Source organism: Ammospiza nelsoni, chromosome 27, assembly GCF_027579445.1.
Source record: "Ammospiza nelsoni isolate bAmmNel1 chromosome 27, bAmmNel1.pri, whole genome shotgun sequence".
Taxonomy (NCBI): Eukaryota; Metazoa; Chordata; class Aves; order Passeriformes; family Passerellidae; genus Ammospiza; species Ammospiza nelsoni.
Genome location: NC_080659.1, coordinates 1,201,922 through 1,210,909, shown reverse-complemented (window position 1 = coordinate 1,210,909; position 8,988 = coordinate 1,201,922). Strand labels below are relative to the sequence as shown.

Sequence of the window (8,988 nt, the reverse complement as noted above, 5' to 3'; positions counted from 1 at the left end):
CAGGAGGGATGGGATAGGGATGAGCATGGGGACAGGGATGGCAACGGGGACAGGAAAGGGGACAGGCATAGGGTAGGGATTGGAACGGGGGCCCCTAGGGATAGGAAAGCAGATGGGAATGGGGACAGAAATGGGAATGGAGATGGCATGAGGAGGGGAATGGGGACAGGGATGGAGAGGAGGACAAGGACAGGAATGGAGACGGAGATAAGGATGGGAGCAGAGATGAGAACTGGTGCAGGCAGGGCTCAGCGACAGGGACCGAGGCTGCCCGGGATGAGGGCGGACAAGACCGGGAGCGGGCGGCGGATACGGGGCCTTAGGCACGGCCGACGGGGAGGGCGAACAAAGCGGCGGGGCCGGGCGGGCGGGGAGGGGCCGGTGCGGGGCCCTCCCCGCCACCGGGGCATAAAAGCGGGGCGGCGGCGGCGGCACGGGGAGCGGAGCGGGGCGGGCACGATGCAGCTCGGCGGCGCGGCGCTGCTGCTGTGCGCGGCGGGGCTGGCCGCGGCCCCCGCGCCCGCACCGGGAGCCGGGCCCGAGCGGCGGGCGGCGGCGGCGGGGGCCGGGCGGGAGCGGCGGGCGCAGTTCGCCTCCTGGGACGAGGTGAACGTGCTGGCCCACGGGCTGCTGCAGCTGGGGCACGGCCTGAAGGAGCACGTGGAGCGCACCAAGGGCCAGCTGCGGGAGCTGGGCGGGCGGCTGAGCGCCCACAACAGCTCCCTGGGGCGGCTGCTGCGGCAGGCGCGGGAGGCGCAGGAGCGCGGCGAGCGGCTGCGGGGCAGCGTGCGGGAGCTGGAGGGCCGCGGCCGGCAGCTGCTCAACCTCTCCGAGGCGCTGCGGCAGCGGCTGGAGGAGGTGGCGGCTGACAAGGACGCGATCCAGGGCCGGCTGGAGCGGCTGGAGGGCCGGGTCCGGCTGGCGCTGCAGGCGCGGCCGGCCGGGAACCAGAGCGCTCGGGACCTGGGGGCGCTGCAGGTGAGCGCGGGGTGGACGCGACGGGGCCCCGCACCGGCACCAGCGGGGAGCGTTGGGGGGGACACACCCCAGAGCCGCTAGGGGACACGGGAACCACTGCGGAAAGACCCGAGTGTCCTGGGACATCGGGAGCAGCGGGCGGGGATCAGCGGCAGGAGAGCGGAGGGGTCTGGGGGCACCGGGAGCGCCCTCCCTGGAGCGATGGGGCTCACCTGGCTCTTTCCCCGCAGTCCCTGATGGATGCTCAGAACCTGCGGATCGAGGAGCTTCTGCAGAAAATCAAGCAGCAGCAGTACAAGCTGGACAAGCAGAACCTGCAGATTAAAAGCCTGCAGAGCAAGGTGAGCCCCTGTGCTGGGCTGCAGCCCCCAGCCTGGCCCTGCATGCCGTGGGTGCCCTGGTGTGACAGCCCTGCCGTGCCAGCTCCGGTGGCTGTGCTGGTGCTCCCCGGCCCTGGGGACTCCAAAGGGGCCCCGGCTCCGGTCCCCGTGCTGCAGGGGATCGTCAGTGCGGGAGGGTGGCAGCCTGCACGCTTCCAGAGAGTTTGCACAGAGCAATAGCAGGGCCTGGTGGGTGGGAACAGCCTCCCTGGGCTCTGCCTTTGCATTCATCTGCAGAATAAACTAGCTAGCATGGGTGTGAAAAACCACAATTGCTTCTGGCTTGGCCAGGACTGGGTATCTCCTGTTCCTCGAGGTTTCTAGGCCAGTTCAGCCACAGCTCTGGCCGCAGGGAGTGGCTGGTGTGTGGCTGACCTGCTCCCCTGAGTAATGCAATGGGAAACAAGCTGAGATAAAACCGTTCTGACTTGTGCATTTTTTTTAGGTCAATCTACTAATTCCCCTACACCACAACAAAACACAGCCTCCAAAGTGGAAGATAAACCTGAAGAAGAGCCTCAGCCTCACCAACCAGAGTCAGAATGGCAGTGGGGAGCCCGTGCAGACACAGAGTGAGTATCTGCTTGTGCTGCCCTACTCATCCGTGCCAGAGCAAACCTGTAGCAGGTGCAATCTTTTGGAAACAAAAGGCTCATTTGTCCTGAGCCAGGATGTGAGATTTGCTTGAAAAGCTGGAGCTTGGGAGTATGGCCAGAGTGAGGGGATCTGGAGCGCAGGCAGAATCCTTGTCTTCTGGGCCAGTGTTAGTCTAGCAGGAATTTAAGGATTAAAGAGGCTTTTTGCTGCCTGTTGTTAGGCATGCAGTGGGAAGCAGACAAAGCCTGAGACCAGGTATTTGTCAAAAAGGACTGGCAGGTGTGGGTGGGGACAGGAAGGTCTCAGCTCTTTCGAGTTAACTCTTGTTCACACCAGGCAGTGAAGTGTCTTTGCTGTCTGTAGGAGGAGGGTAGGGTTTAGGGAGGCCTGGCCTGAGAGCAGAGCTGTGTGCTTGTGTATCTCTCTCTCTCTTGGCTCATATTCAGAGCTCATGCATGAAGCACAAGTGTCTCAGCTCATACTATCCATGGCTGCAGGTGCTGAGTTGCAGTGGATGCTCACAGCCCTGGGAAATGGAGCAGGAGAGTGGATGCTGCCATCTGCAGCTCCTGGCTCTGCCTGGAGCATCCTCTGCCCTGGCAGTGGGACTGGAGGGGCTCCTGCAGAGCAGAGGGCAGCAGAGCAGGTGTCCCCAGCTGTGCCATGTCCTGCAGACAGGAACTGATGTCCCTGTAGGGGTTGCTGGCCAGGAGCAGCTGCTGCCATGCTGTGTCAGCCAGATCACAGTGCTGCCTCTGCCTGTGCTGCTTCAGGGATCTTCAGCAGGAGCGAAACAGAAACCAGGCAGGATGGGCAATTCCTGCTCAGGGCCTGGCCAGCAGGGATGGTTATGGGAAAACACATGATAACTTGTCTGTGGAGCCTGGAGCTGTCACTGGTGTGTCTGAAAGCTGGTTGGGCAGAGCAAAAGGCTTGTCCACATGGACTAGAAGAGAAGTGGAATGTGGGGCTTCAGACTCTTCCAGGGTGCAGTTCAGTGGGGCTGTGCAGGGTCAGCCTTACTCAGAGCAGCACTTCTGAGCCACAAAACTCTCTCAGAACTTCTCTCTCCTGTTTTTTTCCCAGGCTCTGCTTTGTGACTTGCCGGCAGTAGTGTGTGTCATAGTTTGGGTGGGAAGGGACCTTTAGAGGTTATCAAGTATAACCCTTGATTCCACTCTTGGGTCATGCTGGGAGAAGGGCTGGGACCTTTGCTACTTGCTGATGCAGATGTAGGACATTCTGGCTGACTACAGAAATGTTTGTGATGTGTAGTGGAAGGCAGCAAGAGCTACAGCCCCCATGGATGCTGTGTGAGCTCAGCACCTTCCAGAGCTGCTCTGTCCCTGATGGAAAGACCCTGGACACGCCAATTCTGTCCCACCAGCTGTGAGCTTCCCCTTTCCTTGCCTAATCCTTGATGTTGGTATCACTGACAGGAAACAAATTGGCTTCCTTTCGTTATCAAGTCAAGTGAGTTTTCTGACAAATCTTAAAGCGCACAGGCTGGCCCTGAGCCCTCAGAGCTGGGCAGAGCTGGTGAGGCTGTGCCTTTTCTGGCAAACCTTAAAGCACACAGGCTGGCCCTGAGCCCTCAGAGCTGGCCATGGTCAGGCAGAGCCCGGGGCCGGCACAGCCCTGGGGAGCGGCACTGAACTCCCCCAGCAGCCCTTGCAGAAAGACCCTTTTATTTGCATCCAGTGAACACAAGTTTTTTCAGAGCAGAACTGGCGTGGGGCCAAGCATGTGAAAGTTGAAGGCTCAAAGCTGCCTGGAGAGTGAGAGGTTTAATAGCTTGCAGAAAGAGGATCACGTCTTTGGGCAGAGCCTGTGCTTGCTGGCAGCCAGCCGAGTAGGGGAAAGGTAGAGCCCTGCTCAGGCTCTCCCCGTGGCGCTGAGACTCCAAAATAATGGGGCTGGCTTGGAGAGGGGGAGGCAATGCAGGCAGCTCTGGGCATGCCCTGCCATCCCTGAGGATGGTGTTTATTCCAGGTTAGTGACCTCCCCTGTGTCATGGCTGGAAATCCTGTTGGGTGAACACAGAGCCTAAGGCAGATCCAGCCTTGTTGTGTTGCTTGGCTAAATAAAGGGGGAGGGAAAAGGAAACACGGGAGCAGTCAGGAGGGCTTGTTCTGCTGGTGCCGTTTGGATGTGCAACTTGAACTGGAACTAACAAGCATGTTCCTCAAACAAAAAGATTGGGCAGAGGCTGTTCAAGCAGCTGCATCTCGTTCAGCTGCTGGAGAGTCCCTGTGGCACCAGGGGAACAGGGATTGAGTGCAGCCAGAGCCCCGAAATGAGAAACAGGCAGGGATGGAGTTGACTTGTGCATGCTGGGACCACTAAACATCTGCCTGGTGCCATCCCACCAATGCTGGGAGATGCAGTGAGGAGAGGAGATGAGGAGCTTGGCAAGCCCAGCACCTTCCTGCTGTGGCACTGTGAGCAGGGGCCTCTGGCTGTGGCGTTCCTTCCTCGGAGCCTGGTTTGCTTCCCTGCCTTTGCCCTTCCCCACCCAGAAGGTGGGGATATCCAGGGTGCACTCAGCCTCTGCATTGCTGGGGGGGCTCTGTGTGGTTTTGATGCTTGATGCACAATGCCCTCAGTTCCTGTGTCATGGGTTCAGGGTAGGGCTGGGCACAGCTTGTCCTGTGGTGTGCTGGTGGTGGCACCAGTCCTGCCCTGGCATTGCCCTGAGGGTGTGCTGGCTGTGGCAGAGGGGCTGCGTCTACCAAGGAGAGGAAATTCTGTGGGGAGAGAGGAAGGAAAAGAGAGGAATATGTTGGAAATGGATGAAAGGTGATGGCAGGTGTCATTTTTCTGTCCCCTGGGTCCCCCTGACCTTTCTTCCAGCTGGGGCTCTGCTCTTCACCCCAATGCAGTGTCAATTCTCCCCAGCAGCCAGTGAGGATGGGATGGGGTGATGCTCTGCAAGGGCTGCTTTTGCTCTTGGCAGTTCAAAGGCCCTTTATCCCCCCTTCCATCTGCCCCCAGGGAGCCCCCGGCTGTTGGAGGAAGCCCTTCTCCTTGCTGTGCTCTGGATCGTGGTGTCAGCCCTGACCCTGGGGCAGCTACTGTGAGGAGACCCCCAGAGCCAGCACCCCAGCACAGCCCAGGGCTTGTCTCGAGGTTTCTTGTGTGTGTCAGGGTCACGCTGGCAGCAGCTGTGAGCCAGGGTAGCCAAAGCTACAGCCCATCCGCCCTGGCCCGGGGAGAACAGGGCCCCTTTGTCTGGGGGTGACTGGGGCACCTGTCCCTGCTGACAAAGAGCCCCTTGACTGTGCAGCAGCCTGGGGCTGAAGTCCCTGCACATCCTTCTGTGGCCTTTTGACTCGGGTGTTGTAACAGGTTCCCCCTGCCGCATCCCTCCCAAGTGCTGGGGGTGGTGGTTCCTGGATGGACTTTTATCAGAGCTGTTGAAATGGTGCTTTGCTGGCAGCTCTGGGCAAAGTCCCTGGGAGGCAGAAGGAGCAGTGGGAGCCCCTGGGGATGGAGGGGGATGAAGCAGGGTGTGGCTCCACCCTGGGCAATGCACTCCTGCAATGAGCTGGGGCTCCCAGAGTCCACCCCCCTCCTTGGCTCAGTCAGTGTATCTTGGAAAAAGGGTCACCCCAGCCTGGCGCTGTGCCTGCTGGTGGCAGGCTGCCCAGCAGGATGTCTGTCTGGGGCCACCACAGCTGCTGGGAGAAAGAGGTCATGTGCTGGATGCTCAGCCACCTTCCTGATGTCAGGACTTTGTCTTTGCCCGCTTCAGCCTCATGTGGGATGGGGATACCTGGGCATTGCCCCACCCCAAATGGGCCACTCCTGTCTGTGAGTGTAGAGGGACCTGGGAACTCCTCTGTCCCTCCTTGATGGGGAGCCCTGCTCTCCAGCTGAGGTCACTCTGGCCTGGCCCAAAGCCTGGCTTCTGCCTTGGATGAGAGCCCAAGGAGCTCTGTTTGAATAAAAGGGAAGATGTGGAGTCACAGTGTTTAAAGATGCTGAGGTCAGGGGCCATTGTCCCCAGCACGTGTCAGAGCTGAGCACAGCTGGCCGGGCTCGTGGCCAGGGCTGCAAGTTCTGGGGCTGTGCTGGAGCAACCTGCTGAGGAACCGGGGCTCGTGGCCATCTCCTCAGTTGCTGTTTCCTTCCCCTGCAGAGCTCCCAGAGGGTTGTCACCAGCTCTTCCTGGCTGGGCAGCGAAGCAGTGGCATTTTCCAGGTACAGCCCACAGGATCTCAGCCCTTCAAAGTCTACTGTGACATGACTGCAGGTAAAGCCGTGCAGCGTCCCGGGCCCTTGGCAGGGTGGCCTGGTCAATGGCAACCCCTGTGACTGTGTTTCCCTTCCCACAGAGGGTGGCTGGACAGTGATCCAGAGGCGCCTGGATGGCTCTGTGGACTTTGACCAGCTGTGGGATGCTTACAAGAATGGCTTTGGAGACCTTCGTGGTAGGTGGATGGTGGTGTCTGTGTTCTCACTGTGGGATAAGGGAAGCTTAGCCAAAGGTATTCCCCTTGCTGGCCTCTGGAGCACAGATGTGGGCTGAAGGGTGGGTGGGACAGTGCTTGCAGAGCAGGGGTCCTTGATCTTCCTGATGTGTCCTGCAGGTGTGAGACAGTGATTCAAACACTGCAGTGTCCTAGGTTTTCCCTGTTTGTCTCTGGAGCTTGCTTGTATCTCTGCTTTTCATGGCATGTTTGTGTCCCTGCAGCCAAAGTCATGAGTCTTATTTCAGGTGACTTCTGGCTGGGCCTGGAGAAGATACATCACCTTGTCCAAGAGGGAAAGTACAATCTCCTGATTGAGCTGGAAGACTGGGAGGGGAATTCCCAGGTGGTTCAGTTTGTCTTCAGTCTTGGTGGTGAGAGCACAGCCTACACACTCAACCTGCTGGGGCCTCTGTCTGGAGAGCTGGAAAACGCCATTGGGGAATTCAGGCAGCTGCCCTTCTCCACTCGGGATCGTGACCATGACCTTAAAGCTGACACAAACTGTGCCAAACACCTCTCAGGTCAGTTTGAGGTTTTCTATCCCAGTATGTGCACTTCCCTTTCAGCCCTCCACTGTCTGGTGGTGGTCTGGTGGGACCCAGACCCTGTGGCACTAGACCCCTTTGCTGTTGAGCTGGTCTTGTCCCCTGGGACAGCTGCTTCTTTGGGAGGAGCTGTGCAGTGAACCAAGAGGGAAGCTGAAGCTGAGGGAGGTCTTGGCCCAAGCATCTGTGCTCATAACAGCTTTGCTGTCTGCCACTTTGCATGGAACCTTTTCAAGCAGAGCAGAGGCCCCCCTCGCCCTGGCTGCTGAAGGGTTGGAGGGGGTTTTGCACACAAGGAGCAGCAGCCTGGATTTGCAGACGCAGCTGAAGTCATATCAGATCTGTGAGAGATTCCCTGTGCACAGGGCTCCTTGGCTGTACATGAGGTGGTCATTTGAGATCCTGAAGTTCTAGAAAAATGGGGGAAATAGGGGCATCAGCTGCATTGAACCTAGTTTTTTCTGTCTGGAATTTCTATGAGTTAAAATTGTCCCTTCATTGCCCGTGTAGGTGGCTGGTGGTTCAGCACCTGTGGCCATGCCAACCTCAACGGGAAATATTTCCGCTCCATCCCGCGGCAGAGGCATGAGCGCAAGCAGGGCATCTTCTGGAAGACATGGAAGGGCAGGTACTACCCCCTAAAGTCAACCATCATGAAAATCCAACCTGCAGCACTGGAAACAGAACCCTAAAGTTCCTACTTGAGACTTTCTCTGTGGAGCATGGACCTGAGCTCCATCACTCGGTGTTTACAGAAAACAACCTCCCCTTCCTTGGTTAGAAGCCCTTTAGAGGCACAACACTGCTCCTCACTAAAAGTAAAACAGCTCCACATTGCCAGAACCTCTGGATGGGAGTTCCCAAACCCGAAGAGGAGCCCCAGGAGGGAGATCCACCTCCAGAGCATGCACAAGGGTTTTCTGACCTGCCATGTGCTGCTGCAGCAAGTTCAAATTGTCTGGTGCTTTGTATCCTGTCTTAACATTTCTGTTGATGAGCTGGGCCTGGGGCAGGAGGGGCACAAGAAGTGTCTCACTGCCCTGGACCACAGCACTGGGTATGGAGTCTTGCTATGTCCTGTCTTTGACTGTTGTTCCCCAATGATGTCCCAGGTACCCCCTGTGAGAGCCCCTGGAGCTCCTTCCTGTGCAGGGGCTGGGGGCAGTGAGCTCAGGCAGCTCCATCTGTGCAGCCCCTGCCCCCTGAGGTGCAGGGCTTGGTGGGAAAGCTGAGAGTGACCTGTGCAGAAGGGGAGACCTCAGGCTCACTTGTCTTCCCTTTGAAGACCTGTATTTCTGGCTGTGCTGGAATTTGCTGGGAGCTGGGAAAACTGCTTCCAGCTCTGAGGTTGTTGGGTGAGATCCTGCAGCTGGTTGCCTGAGGGGCCAGGTCCTGGGCAGCTCTGCCTGCCAGTGCTGCTGGGGGTGGGTGGGACAGCACAGACCCAGAGCAGTGACTGTCCCTGGGGGGCACCTGCCTTGCTGGCACTGTCAGCGCCCCAGAAGTAGGGGCTGCCTTCTTCCACCAGACACCTCACAGAGTGACTGGGCCTGTCCTGCATGTGTGTCCCAGTACTACAAAGCCAGGGGACAGCAGGGTTTCTCTGCAAGAGCCACACTTCATTAGCTGTGTACTATGATGTATGGCATCACCTCTGCCTTTGGGGCGGGTGTCTGGGGAGAGGTGGCCAAAACAGGTCCCTGAAAACTTACAGGCCAAGCTACAGTCTTGGGGCTTCCCAAGCATCCTGCCCTATTGAAGTCATATTGACTACTGTGCTAGAGCTCCTAGCTGCTAAATACTGTACATAGTTGTTTGTAGGATGTTGGACTCGTTGATGAATTCTGTTTCAATTTGTTTTGATATTTAAATGCAGCGTTAATAACAATGTGGTGTAATTTATAAATGTTGATGCTGGAAAGGAAAGCAAGTGTAGTTTGTGTATTTTAAACATTTTTTGTACTAAAATATCTTTTCTGAAGATGTCTTTTAATAAAAACAAGCCTTTAAGTG

At 57.7% G+C, this 8,988-nt stretch overlaps 1 protein-coding gene across 1 annotated transcript; it reads left to right on the top strand.

The window, feature by feature from the left end:
* Positions 1–459: 459 nt before the first annotated feature.
* On the top strand, positions 460–8,988 carry ANGPTL4 (angiopoietin like 4). Its single transcript, XM_059489972.1, has 7 exons — positions 460–978; positions 1,209–1,319; positions 1,804–1,930; positions 6,097–6,210; positions 6,293–6,388; positions 6,676–6,951; positions 7,486–8,988. The coding sequence occupies exons 1-7, from the start codon at positions 460–462 to the stop codon at positions 7,665–7,667; spliced, it is 1,425 nt and encodes a 474-aa protein (XP_059345955.1). The 3' UTR covers positions 7,668–8,988.

Excerpts from the sequence above, each read along its gene's own strand:
- ANGPTL4 (XM_059489972.1), top strand. The coding sequence starts at position 460 with ATGCAGCTCGGCGGCGCGGCGCTGCTGCTGTGCGCGGCGGGGCTGGCC. Across the intron at positions 979-1,208 it reads GGGACCTGGGGGCGCTGCAG|TCCCTGATGGATGCTCAGAA; the intron begins GTGAGCGCGGGG and ends CTTTCCCCGCAG. Across the intron at positions 1,931-6,096 it reads GGAGCCCGTGCAGACACAGA|AGCTCCCAGAGGGTTGTCAC; the intron begins GTGAGTATCTGC and ends CTTCCCCTGCAG.